Raw genomic sequence first — 14,186 nt, forward strand, 5'->3', positions numbered from 1 at the left:
AAAGTATTTACAGAGAAAAACTAAAACTCCTGCTTGTCTGTTTTTCCTCTCTAGTCACTGCCAAAATGAGGAAGGAGTGAAGTCTGTCTGCTACATCAGCATTTCCAGTATTTCCATAACCTTTAAAGGCTTATTCAAACCAGAGCGCTTTCTCAGCCTGACTGTCTTAAAACTTTCTTTTTGTAGATTAATTTTTACTGTGGAGTAAACTTGTATTTTATTCACGTTCTTGACTTCATTGTTTTTTAATTGATAATTGGGGTTCAGGTTGCTTTGTCTTTTTTTTTTTTTTTTGCTTATTTGTGGATCTCTTTCTTTGCATTGTGTGTTTATGTGAAGCACAATGTGGCTGTGAAAAATAATATAAAAATAAACTTTTAAGCAAATATTTTCCTGCTGTTGTTTCAGTGCCCACCAGACCCTCACAAAATGTCACACACATCGCTGAATGTATTCCACTAGTGTTTTAATTGAGGATGCTCACTGAGTAGACTGTCCAGGTTTTTAATAAAACTTTATCTTTTACCCATAAGTGGGTCAGACCTGTGAAACTCCCTTTTTTGTCAGTCTAAAGACGTTTAATGACAAATGTATCCCCAAGAAATCTCAATATATGAAGAAAGCACAATTTAGAACTTCATCTCAGTTTGCCACTTTGTTAAGGAAATACTGCTTCAGTTAATTAATAAAATGCATCAGCACAACTTCCAGACAGAAAAGTTCTGTTAATTCACCAAAAATATCTTGTTTTTTTTCTCCTTTTTTTTATTCCTGTGGACCCATTTAAAAAAAATAAATTTCTATAGTAGTCTTTTTTAAAAACAAACAAAATGTCACACACATTGCCAAATTATTCCACTAGTGTTTTAATTGAGGATGCTCACTGAGTAGACTGTCCAGGTTTTTTATAAACCTTTATCTTTTACCAAAGTTCATGCAGCTGACGAAAGAAAGAAGCAGAATTTTAGCAGACACTAAGACATAACATGGAGTGAGGGACAGACAGAGACGGAGAGAGAGAGATTTCCTCAGCTAGCCCCAAAAAAGTGTTGCATAACATTAATTTCCTCATCATTTCCCTCCTGTTTATGCTTAACTCTTACAATCATCCCAGAATGCAGTGCACTGTGTTTTTCTGATAATATATCAGGCTTATTTCTATTTAGTGCAAAGTCTATTTGCACTATTTACAATATATACAAGGCAACCAAGCTCTCCTCATCGCAGAAACTTGCTCACACAGCACACAGAGGCTGTGTCCCAATCCAGCGACCACACGCGCAGTTCGCATACTGCGTACTAGGAAGAGAAGTGCGGAAGTGAGAGGCTTGTGAAATGGGACGGTCTGTGAAATGTATATTTAAGTCTGAATAAAAGAAATGGGATAGCTAATGCAGCTATGAGGGGGGAAATTAGCAATGCATACACAAATCGTTTTTCATGTGATGTATTTAGTCTGTGTTAGAAACTGTTGATCTTTGCATGTGTGTTGGAAGATAAAGACAGTCGACATGATCACATTTCTGCCACACATTTCCTGCAGAGCAGAGTGTGAAACTTATCTGATCATCTGCCAAAAGTTAACATAAATAAAATAAACATTAAGAGTGAGTTCTTTTGCGTTTCCAGTGGTAAAACAGCTTGATGCAAACAAGAAACCTTAAACAATTTATGTGAAATTACAAGCAAAAGTTTAAGTCGTGGGAATAAGAAAAAATAAGCATCCATGTGCATGTTAAGGGGCATCATGAGTCACTGACAAACCAAAGTCAGTCGGTGATTTAGATTCATTACTCATGACTGTTGATATCAATGATCAGGCTCTACACCATATCTGAGTGTCTGTGAACTTCGTGTATGAGAGGCTGTTTGTCAGAAAGCTCTCAGTGAGGTGTTGATAGGTTGAAATACTGAGATATGCGTGATATGCCACACCCTGCACACAAATACACAGACCTATAAAAACACCTCATCAGTTGTGCCTGCATGTGTTCCTGCACTTACCAATAAATAACCAAACACGAATCAACTCGTAGATTTTGACTCTGATCAGTGAGCCAGACCACCAGTGGAAATGTCTGTGAAGATCCTCTCCATCACTCTCCTCCTGCTCTCGGTGTGTGTGTGCTGCCACTCCTCTGAAGGTAACTGTGCTCTTACTTTACTAAAAAAAAAAAAAACATGAGAAAAAAATAGATAAATTGATCACAGCAATGAATATTTCCAACAATGGATTCTACCTGTTTGCGAATAAGGTTCACTTATGATATTTTGGTGTTTTATTGGGCAGGACCACTGTGTAAAGACCACAAACCTTTACATCAGTCATATTCTGGTATCAGTCTATAATTGCACATTTTCCAGCATTTACACTTGAGTTCTACCCACAAAGCTCCAGACACCCTGGAAGCTGTTTCCTGGGCTAAGTTTCATTAGTCAGCCATGGCATTTTAAAGGCGTCCTTTATGTCTACATTTAGAAGAAGTCTTGGAGATTTTTATTTTATAAGTACAACATTCACCTGATTTTTTTGTTCGATTGCTGGACTGACTGACAGCCACACCATATCCATTCACGCTATACTGCTTACCATTAACAATGTTTATACTATTTATGTTTATCTACATGCAAACATTTGTTTTCTGTCACTTATGGGGTTATGTCTCACGCTGCGTTGCATGCCAGGCATATGTTGTAAGACACTTAAACTATCATAACTGCCAACTTATTAGTGTAGCACAGTTGGTGCAGTGGTTTCCTTCAAACAAATTCACTCTGTAAGTAAATCTCAAACTCTTACGTTTTCTAGCAAAGTCATCATTTCAGTGGGTTTTTGGAGGGGTGCATACATTGTGACTCATTGCATAAGGCATGAAAGCAGGAAATGAGAGAGACACAGAGAGAGTATAACATAATATCTCGCAGCTACGGGAAAATATTTTTCACCTTTCATTTAATTAACATAATGCCAGAATTTCCCAAAAAGTGCTTGAGGGCCCCGAAGTGTTGAGAACATTGATTTGTTAAACTTGTTGATTGATTTGCACAAAAAAATGCCTGTTCACTGTAACATAATTTCAGGTCACAAAAGTCATCTTCTGTTTAGTGATGTAAGGAGCTTCATATTTTAAAACTAGATTTAACTTTTATTTTCCTTCTAATTTGACTTTTCTCAGGTAAGAAAAATCTATTTTTAACCTTTTATCTCTCAGGTACTCGTCATCATCCTGCTGGTCATCCACCATGCTGCGTTGACGTCACCAAAGGCAATTTGACTGCTGAGGTGGTGGGGCAAACATATCGTGAGCAGGCTGCAAGAGGACACTGTGTGAAGGCTATAATGTAAGTCAGCACACGTTGTCCTACATACAAACATATACAATCTCTATAATTTCCTGTCTTTTACTTCCAGTTTTGACACAAAAAAGGGACCACTTTGTGCTGATCCAGACGCTCAGTGGGTCAAGGATCGTAAGTCGTGCTAAAAATAAACACACACAGAAATAAATAATAAAGTATTTACAGAGAAAAAGTAAAACTCCTGCTTGTCTGTTTTTCCTCTCTAGTCACTGCCAAAATGAAGAAGGTGTGAAGTCTGTCTGCTGCATCAGTATTTCCAGTATTTCCATCACCTTTAAAGGATTATTCAAACCAGAGCGCTTTCTCAGCCTGACTGTCTTAAAACTTTCTTTTTTGCATTTGTCGATTAATTTTTACTCTAACCTGTGGTGTAAACCTGTATTTTATTCATGCTGTTGACTTGCTGTTTTTTAATTGATCATTGGCGTTCAGGTTTTATTTGTCTTTTTTGTTGGTCTTATTTGTGAATCTCTTTCTGTGCATCATGTGTTTATGTGAAGCGCAATGTGGTAATACAAAAATAAACTTTGGTATTATTGAGCAAATTTTTTCCTTCTGTTTTTCAGTGCCCACCAGACTCTCACAAAATGTCACACACATCGCCTATTGCATTCCACTAGTGTTTTAGTTAAAGATACTCACTGAGTAGACTTTTAAAAAGTTCATGCAGCCCACAAAGAACATTATTAGGCCCGAGTAGCAAAACGAAATATATATATTCAAGATTCAAGATTGTTTATTTGTCACATGCATAGTTATACAAGTACAACACACAGTGAAATGTGACCTGATACGCTCCAGGACTGTGCACAAAAAGAGAGAGATGTGGAGGTAAGCATCAACGACACAGAGCTCTCAGTTCTCACTCCTTCTTTATTCGTCTCCAACATCAACTGAACATATCGCGCCACAAAACACAGGAACACACTTCCTCAACACTGGGTGTGAGTGGAGCCCTCTAGTGGTCTGCCACAGAGAACATTATATACAGTGAGTGAATATATAGAAAAAGGACATTATGTGCAGTAAGTGAGTGAGTTATATACATTATATAAATAAAATCAAATAAAACAATCTGGAAATTTGCAGTTCGAAATCTTAGAATGTACATTGTGTGAGTGGGGTGTTAAATCTAAACTTGGCAGCTGAGCAGAGGACAGATCAGAAGATCAACGTGCGCCCGGTGGAAGTGGAGTGCAGGGGCTTTGCTGCCAGCACAGCAGCAAAACTCCTTAGAGAGATTTGGATCAGAGGACAGGCATTTCTTTCTGCTTTTTATGCATTTATGCAAAACAAATTTCACCTGTGAAAAACAGGCAGGCTATAAGAGAACTAGCTAACACTGCTGAGAGGACCAGTCACTGGCTATGGTTAAAAAGGGCTGACATCACTTGGGCAGCTAAGGCAGTCAGCTAACCGCGCGAGAAAAGTAAATATTCCACTCTTCTCTCCTTTTCTGGGAGGCAGTGGGGAGGTAGAGCGAATAGCCCAATCCGGTGGGGAGGAGTGGGAAGACAGATCGGGCGCCCCCCTTCCAGCTCTCCTCTCTGCTGCCTTGTCCAATTTGTCTTACTTCTCTCTATCACCTTTTCTATCCCTTTGAATAAGTGAGGCTCCATAAATGTTAAAGAGATAAGTATTATTTCTCAGTTGCAGTGAGTGGATAGAAGAAAGTAAACTGTAGAAAACTAAACAGAAGAAAGAAGAAGAGAAATAACAATTTAACATAAACCAGTGACACTCCGGGGCCTGATCAACCCTGGCAGGATCTCCTTGGATGAGGGTGTCTCAACCTTACCAAGGAAGAAACAATGGCAGATTAGCTTGGGTAAAAAACCAAAAGCTGAGGCACACAACGATGTGTGCTGTTGATGGAGTTTCTGGGCTGCTTTTCCTCATAACAGCAATCCTTCAAGATTCTCTCAATTTAAAGCAATGCATTATCAGGGATTCTAACATCTAGCCCTTTTACTAAATCAGTGTATTGTGGTCGCAGCACATTCAAACAAACAAACAAAAAAAAGTACGTTCTAAATGAAGCGTCAGACGTCACTAATCACGTGACTCTGGCCAAACGAATCAAGCCTCGACACGGTGATTCTGAAGCAGTTGATCTTTCTGACAAACGCACCGGAGCATCAGCTTCAAGCGGACCATCACTACCTCTCACATCTAAAGGTAAGTGCCAAGGTATGGTCAAGTTTCATGAGTTGTTTTTCTCACCACTGATCACGCGCGCATCACACGCGCGCTCTCAAGCATCAGTATTGTACAGTTCTGGGCGTCACGTGAGTTGCAGGTGTTACCATATAACGGAAATCTCCATCGTTCTGTAGCAGTGGTTCTCAAACGTTTCACAATGAGTTTCACCCTTACGAGCGACATCACAGCACAGTAGTATAGGCCTATTTAACACCACATACACATACTTGCCAACATTCAAAAGGGCTCTCTGTATATATATATATTTATATATCGATCGATCGATCGATCGATCGATATATAAATATACTTCACTAACCCCCCTCAGAGACATCTATACTGGCAGACTTCAGCAGAAAGCCAGCATCATCATCAAAGACCCCTCACACCCTGGACACTCCCCCCACCCCCTCCCTCTGATAAACGCTACAGGTCCATCAAGTCAAAGACAAACAGACTCAACACAAGTTTTTACCTACAGGCTGTCAAACATGCCCTACCTCCACCCTGATTTTATGATAACTGCACTGCCAATGCTCATGGACATTACACCTTATTTATAAATCGTATTTCTGTTTATACTTCAATGCAACCAACACCCTTACCTCTTTAAACTGTATTTATTATAACATTATTTAGTATAGTTCCAAAAGCACCCCCCCCCCCCCCCCCCCCCCACTCAATGTGCAATATCACTGATCACACTGCACCTCACACTGCACCTGCTAGTTAGATGGCATGTATGTGTATGTATATAGATGTAAGCATGTATGTGGAAATATGTGTGTGTATGTATATACGGATGCATATATGTATATATACATATATGTATGTATGTGGATGTATGTTTGCAGGTGTATGTATAAGTTGTACATATCTTTCTTGTGTAAATGTAAATTTGTCTGTTATTGTGTGAATACTTACGCTATTGTACTCCATGTGTGTGGAGTACACGCTATTGTGTACTCCACACACATGGAGAGATGTATGTATGTATATACGTATATACAGTGGGGCAAAAAAGTATTTAGTCAGCCACCGATTGTGCAAGTTCCCCCACTTAAAATGATGACAGAGGTCAGTAATTTGCACCAGAGGTACACTTCAACTGTGAGAGACAGAATGTGAAAACAAAATCCATGAATTCACATGGTAGGATTTGTAAAGAATTTATTCGTAAATCAGGGTGGAAAATAAGTATTTGGTCACCTCAAACAAGGAAAATCCCTGGCTCTCACAGACCTGTAACGTCTTCTGTAAGAAGCTTTTCTGTCCCCCACTCGTTACCTGTATGAATGGCACCTGTTTGACCTCATCATCTGTATAAAAGACACCTGTCCACAGCCTCAACCAGTCAGACTCCAAACTCCGCCATGGCCAAGACCAAAGAGCTTTCGAAGGACACCAGGAAAAGAATTGTAGACCTGCACCAGACTGGGAAGAGTGAATCTACAATAGGCAAGCAGCTTGGTTTGAAAAAATCAACTGTGGGAGTAATCATCAGAAAATGGAAGACATACAAGACCACTGATAATCTCCCTCGATCTGGGGCTCCACGCAAGATCTCATCCCGTGGGGTCAAAATGATCATGAGAACGGTGAGCAAAGATCCCAGAACCACACGGGGGGACCTGGTGAATGACCTGCAGAGAGCTGGGACCAAAGTAACAAAGGTCACCATCAGTAACACACTACAACGGCAGGGAATCAAATCCCGCAGTGCCAGACGTGTTCCGCTGCTGAAGCCAGTGCATGTCCAGGCCCGTCTGAAGTTTGCCAGAGAGCACATGGATGATACAGCAGAGGATTGGGAGAATGTCATGTGGTCAGATGAAACCAAAGTAGAACTTTTTGGTATAAACTCAACTCGTCGTGTTTGGAGGAAGAAGAATACTGAGTTGCATCCCAAGAACACCATACCTACTGTGAAGCATGGGGGTGGAAACATCATGCTATGGGGCTGTTTTTCTGCCAAGGGGACAGGACGACTGATCCGTGTTAAGGACAGAATGAATGGGGCCAAGTATCGTGAGATTTTGAGCCAAAACCTCCTTCCATCAGTGAGAACTTTGAAGATGAAACGAGGCTGGGTCTTCCAACATGACAATGATCCAAAACACACCGCCCGGGCAACAAAGGAGTGGCTCCGTAAGAAGCATTTAAAAGTCCTGGAGTGGCCTAGCCAGTCTCCAGACCTCAACCCCATAGAAAATCTGTGGCGGGAGTTGAAAGTCCGTGTTGCTCGGCGACAGCCCCAAAACATCACTGCTCTTGAGAAGATCTGCATGGAGGAATGGGCCAAAATACCAGCTACTGTGTGTGCAAACCTGGTAAAGACCTATAGTAAACGTTTGACCTCTGTTATTGCCAACAAAGGTTATGTTACAAAGTATTGAGTTGTATTTTTGTTATTGACCAAATACTTATTTTCCACCCTGATTTACGAATAAATTCTTTACAAATCCTACCATGTGAATTCATGGATTTTTTTTTTTCACATTCTGTCTCTCACAGTTGAAGTGTACCTCTGGTGCAAATTACTGACCTCTGTCATCATTTTAAGTGGGGGAACTTGCACAATCGGTGGCTGACTAAATACTTTTTTGCCCCACTGTATATATTTTACATCAGATTAAAACTTTGGGTGTAAGAGTCAGATAATTATTTATTAAAAGCTCGACATTTTAAATGAGAATAAGAAAGAAAAGTATGTCTTTGTGCCCCCCTTTTCCCTGTTAATGCCCTATCGGCCCCCCTGGCTAAACTTTGCTAGATCCGCCCCTGCACAGTTACCAGCCGTCAGCTACATAGAAAAAGATGCTGGTGTAGAAATTAATATTAAATAAATTCTAACAACAGCTTATCAAGCTTAAACGTGCTGCAGTTGTTAAGCTTAACGTGGGAATGCTTTACAAACATTCAGAGATGAACTTACACACTTGCTTTACTTCTCTCTGGGATAACTTAATCGGAGATGAAATGCTAGTTTGAGGCTACAAATACACACAGCCGCTCTATCACGTGAGCACAATGCTCCGACGCCCTACGGTTATGAGCCGAGTTACGGCGTGTCACAAGTTTTGTGAGGTGCTTTTTTGATATTTAATGGATCGGATTACATTTTTTTATTTCTCTCCGATATCCGATCCAGTAATTTACGTCAGTATCGGACCGATACGTAATATCTGATCGGTCTCTAGTTTGGTGCCTTTTTCTTAATGTAAAAAACCCTCAGGTTACAATCAGACATTTTTCTTCACTGAACCTGTTGGGTCTAAACTCAGACCCCGCTGTCTCCAGGACTTATTCCCATGAAAGAAAAACAAGACAACAGCGATCAATCGATTTACTTGCAAAGGAGGCCTCGTCAGTATCTCCGAAACGCACTTCGAATCTCATTAGCGCCCGAACCTTGAGAGGCTGGAGAGGGAGACAAATAAATTCATTTCAGCACAGAGTTAAAACAATGTAGAGATGGTAGCATAAAAATGACAACATTTAACAATTCACTTTAACAGAACCAAGCTGGTCATTTTACCAGCTCAGCTCTAATTCATATGACAGATAATATATGGTATAAACATCTAGATGATGGGAAAGTGGTATTCTTGGACTTTAGTGCTGCATTTGATTTGATAAATTTTGATCTTTTGATTGATAAACTAAAATGTTATTGATTTTCACCAGCTGCTCTGTGCTGGATGAAAAGTTATTTGTCTGGAAGACGGCAAAAGGTTTATTATAATGTTTATTTCTCCGAGAGCTGCGACATGAACTGTGCTCTACCCCAAGGCAGCTGCCTCACTTCTCTATTCAGTTTTCACTAACGATCTGCAATATGTCTTGGCTTAATCTTGGGTATGCCAATGATTCCACCATGTTTTATTCAGCCAGTGACAACTCTGAATTGATCAGCGTGTCACAACAAAATTTGCTGAATGTGTTTGACTGGATAAGTAAAAACAACATGATTTTAAATGTATCTAAATCCAAATCTATGTTAATTAGAAGCAGATTAGTCAACAGCCCACAACTGAGTCTTTCCATATCCAGTGTTAGAACACGTCACCCAGATTAAACTACTCGGCGTTACCATAAATCACCACCTTTCATGGTCTCAGCACATCGACTGTTTTTAAGAAAACGGGACAAGGCATAGCTATGGCTATGAAATGCTCTTTCTGTATCACTTCTTCAATTATGAAAGATGTCATTAATGCACTAGTAATGTCTCATCTGGAGTATTGTTCAATCATTTAGTCAGCAGCTAATAAGACAGATCTTAGCAGACTTCAGTTAGTCCAGAATAGGGCGTCCAGATTAGATGTTCATACTAAACTAATTAAAAATGGACCGATCGTCGCCTCACAAAACGCGCTACTTGGCTTATCAGAGAAGTATGTGTCACTCGATAGAGCAGCTGTTGTCTGCGAGACCTGTCGGCGAACTGGTGGAGCATTTGGAGCCTCAACACATGCTTCCAAACCGCAGCATTTTTAATCTTAATCTCTTCCATACTGAGGCGAAAAGGAAGCGATTTGTCCCGTACTTCAGCTAGAATGGGGGAAAAAAAGACTCTGGAGTTAGTCTGTGTCCTTAAGCTGCAGCTGCCTCTTCTTCTCTCATGTTTTCTAAGTAGCTGACAGCTGGTAACTGTGCAGGGGCGGGTCTAGCAAAGCTTTGCCAGGGGGTAGGTAGGGCATTAACAAGAAAAGGGAGGCACAAAAAATACTTTTCTTTGTTATTTCATTTAAAGGACTAACTTTTAATAAATAATTATCTGAATCTTACAACCAAAGTGGTCATCTGATTAAATGTATAGGAATCCATTACTGTATATGGTAACTATTAAGTCTAATTTACACCCTGTTTAAGCTATAGTCCTTTTTCCTTTGGGAAGGTACCATCTGTGCAGTCTGCAATTCTGTTGAAGATGTTGAATCTATTTAATTATTTTAGAAACATAATTGATTATTTCTGTGCATTTGATGTACACGTGCATTAAATTAAAGTTGATTATGTCGATTAAGCATCATGAGGTGGAGGGCGGGGGTGGTTCCAGGAGATTTTTGCTGGGAGTTGGCAACTCTATTAGTTAGGTTGTTTAATATTTCTGACAAGTACTCTTTAAAATACCAGAATAGGAAGGATGGTGCAGGTTTAAGTTTATTAGATTGATGTGTGTTGCTGAACTATAAAATATTTGAATAGAATAGAATAGAAAAGAAAAGAATAGAATAGAATTAAACTTTATTGTCATTGCACATATCACAGGTACAGGGCAACGAAATGCAGTTTGCATCCATCCAGAAGTGCTTTAGCCATGATATAGATCCATCCATCCATCCATCTTCATCCGCTTTATCCGGGGCCGGGTCGCGGGGGCAGCAGCCTAAGCAAAGAGGCCCAGACCTCCCTCTCCCCAGCCACCTCCTCCAGCTCATCCGGGGGAACACCTAGGCGTTCCCAGGCCAGCCGAGAGATATAATCTCTCCAGCGTGTCCTGGGTCTGCCCCGGGGCCTCCTCCCGGTGGGACATGCCTGGAACACCTCACCCAGGAGGCGCCCAGGGGGCATCCTTGTCAGATGCCCAAACCACCTCAGCTGGCTCCTTTCGATGTGGAGCAGCAGCGGCTCTACTCTGAGCCCCTCCTGGATAGCCGAACTTCTCACCCTATCTCTAAGGGAGATGCCAGCCACCCTTCGGAGGAAGCTCATTTCCGCCGCTTGTATCCGCGATCTCGTCCTTTCGGTCACTACCCACAGCTCGTGGCCATAGGTGAGGGTAGGGACGTAGATCGACCGGTAAATTGAGAGCTTCGCTTTTACACTCAGCTCCCTCTTCACCACGACGGACTGGTGCAGCGTCTGCATTACTGCAGCCGCAGCCCCAATCCGTCTGTCGATCTCCGGCTCCCTTCTCCCATCACTCGCGAACAAGACCCCGAGATACTTGAACTCCTCCACTTGAGGCAGGACCTCATCCCCGACCCGGAGTGGGCACTCCACCCTTTTCCGGCTGAGAACCATGGCCTCAGATTTGGAGGTGCTGATCCTCATTCCTGCTGCTTCACACTCGGCTGCGAACCGCTCCAGTGCGAGCTGGAGGCCCTCACCCGATGAAGCCAACAGAACCACATCATCCGCAAAGATCAGAGATGAGATCCTGAGGCCACCAAAGCGAAAGCCCTCCGCCACTTGGCTGCGCCTAGAAATCCTGTCCATAAAAATTATGAACAGAACCGGTGACAAAGGGCAGCCCTGGCGGAGCCCATCACCCACCGGGAACGAGTCCGACTTATTGCCGGCAATGCGAACCAAGCTCTTGCAACGGTTGTATAGGGATCGAATGGCCCGTAGCAATGGGCCAGACACCCCATACTCCCGCAACACCTCCCACAGGACACCCCGAGGGACACGGTCGAATGCCTTCTCCAAGTCCACAAAACACATGTAGACTGGTTGGGCAAACTCCCATGCACCCTCAAGTATCCTCGAGAGGATGAAGAGCTGGTCCAGTGTTCCGCGACCAGGACGAAAACCGCATTGTTCCTCCTGCATCAGAGGTTCGACTAGCGGACGAACTCTCCTTTCCAGCACCCTGGCATAGACTTTCCCGGGGAGGCTGAGGAGTGTGATCCCCCTGTAGTTGGAACACACCCTCCGGTCCCCCTTCTTAAAGATGGGGACCACCACCCCGGTCTGCCAATCCACGGGTACTGCCCCCGATCTCCACGCAACATTGCAGAGGCGTGTCAGCCAGGACAGCCCTACAACGTCCAGAGCCTTCAGGAACTCGGGGCGGACCTCATCAACACCAGGGGCTCTGCCACCAAGGAGTTGTTTAACTGCCTCAGTGACCTCGCCCCCAGAAATTGGCGGGTCATTCCCCTCATCCCCAGACTCTGCTTCCTCCTCGGAAGACGCGTCAGTGGGATTAAGGAGGTCCTCGAAGTATTCCTTCCACCGCCTGACAATTTTCTCAGTCGACGTCAGCAGCGCTCCGCCAGCACTATACACAGTGCAGGTAGAGCACCGCTTTCCCCTCCTGAGACGCCTGACGGTTTGCCAGAACCTCTTCGAGGCAGTCCGAAAGTCTTTTTCCATGGTCTCTCCGAACTTCTCCCACACCCGAGTTTTTGCTTCAGCCACTGCCCGAGCCGCATTCCGCTTGGCCTGTCGATACCTGTCGGCTGCCTCCGGAGTCCCACAGGCTAACCAAGCCCGATAGGACTCCTTCTTCAGCCTGGTGGCTCCCTTCACCTCTGGTGTCCACCATTTGGTTCGGGGATTACCACCACGGCAGGCACCAACCACCTTGCGGCCGCAGCTCAATGCAGCAGCTTCGGCAATGGAGGCGCTGAACATGGTCCATTCGGACTCGATGTCCCCCGCCTCCCTCGGAATGCTGTTGAAGCTCTGCCGGAGGTGTGAGTTGAAGATCTCGCGGACTGGGGCCTCTGCTAGTCGTTCCCAGCACACCCTCACTACGCGTTTAGGTGCACCAGGTCTGTCCAGCGACGGACAGACCTGGTGCACAGACATGATATAGATATATTACAATATATATTAGCAATAATATAGATATGTAAGTATATTACAGAAATGGGTCTATTATGGTATGTTATAATGCACACGGTATGAAGTATGTTATGGATATGCTATAACTATAAGTACGTACAGGCTATGAACAGGATATAAATATGAAAAACTATACAGAATATGAAATAAAAAAAACTATACAGAAATATGAGATATACAGCTATACAGAAATGGGAAATATGCAGGTTATAAACAGTTGTAGAATTAAAAATTATCGTATTATACAGAATGATTATTTATACAGAATTATACAGTGGTGCAGTTAAGATAAGTGAGATATGTGGATAATTTCTACAGAGGCTATATAAAGTGCTAGTGGTTGTGAGTGGTGGTTCAGTCCATGTTATTATTGTGTGTTTGAGGGTACAGTTGTCCATTGTGTGTGTGTGTGTAGGTGGGTGTGTGTATGTTCAGTCCATGAGTTTAACGTGGGTCAGATGTCAGGAGGCAGAGTTCAGGAGTCTGACAGCTGTGGGGAAGAAGCTGTTCCGGTACCTGGTGGTCTTAGTCCGGAGGCTCCTGTAGCGCCTCCCAGAGGGCAGGAGGGTGAAGAGTCCATGTGATGGGTGACTGGGCTCTTTGATGATTTTCCCAGCCCTTTTCAGACACCGCTTCCTGTAGATGTCCTTTATGGCAGGAAGTGGTGCTCCGGCGATGCGCTGGGCAGTTTTCACAACCCTCTGCAACGCCTTCCGGTCCGAGGCGGAGCAGTTCCCGTACCAGACTGTTATACAGTTGGTCAGGATGATCTTGATGGTGCAGCGATAGAAGTTCTCCAGGATGTCTGAGGACAGGTGGTTCTTCCTCAGAGTCCTCAAGAAGAAGAGGCACTAGTGAGCCTTCTTGACCAGCTTGGAGCAGTTGGTCGTCCAGATGAGATCCTCGGAGATGTGGACTCCCAGGAACTTGCAGCTGCTAACACGCTCCACAGCCGTCCCCTTAATGTAGATGGGTGGATGTGGGTCAGCATTCCTCCTGTAGTCCACGATGACCTCCTTGGTCTTCTTGGTGTTAAGCAGCAG

General features: G+C 43.1%; 2 protein-coding genes across 2 annotated transcripts in view; both read left to right on the top strand.

Moving 5' to 3' along the window:
- LOC148101526 (uncharacterized) overlaps window positions 1–14,186 on the top strand; it is a 190,808-nt gene that overhangs the window by 128,534 nt on the left and 48,088 nt on the right. The window lies entirely within an intron of this gene.
- LOC148101533 (C-C motif chemokine 21-like) lies at window positions 1,997–3,592 on the top strand. The gene is made up of 4 exons (XM_087846365.1): window positions 1,997–2,144; window positions 3,213–3,342; window positions 3,413–3,471; window positions 3,567–3,592. The coding sequence occupies exons 1-4, from the start codon at window positions 2,075–2,077 to the stop codon at window positions 3,590–3,592; spliced, it is 285 nt and encodes a 94-aa protein (XP_087702491.1). The 5' UTR covers window positions 1,997–2,074.

The sequence above is a fragment of the Neolamprologus brichardi genome, chromosome 9, assembly GCF_056152115.1.
Source record: "Neolamprologus brichardi isolate AB-2024 chromosome 9, ASM5615211v1, whole genome shotgun sequence".
Taxonomy (NCBI): domain Eukaryota; kingdom Metazoa; phylum Chordata; class Actinopteri; order Cichliformes; family Cichlidae; genus Neolamprologus; species Neolamprologus brichardi.

Excerpts from the sequence above, each read along its gene's own strand:
- LOC148101533 (XM_087846365.1), top strand. The coding sequence starts at position 2,075 with ATGTCTGTGAAGATCCTCTCCATCACTCTCCTCCTGCTCTCGGTGTGT. Across the intron at positions 2,145-3,212 it reads GTGCTGCCACTCCTCTGAAG|GTACTCGTCATCATCCTGCT; the intron begins GTAACTGTGCTC and ends TTTATCTCTCAG. Across the intron at positions 3,472-3,566 it reads CGCTCAGTGGGTCAAGGATC|TCACTGCCAAAATGAAGAAG; the intron begins GTAAGTCGTGCT and ends TTTCCTCTCTAG.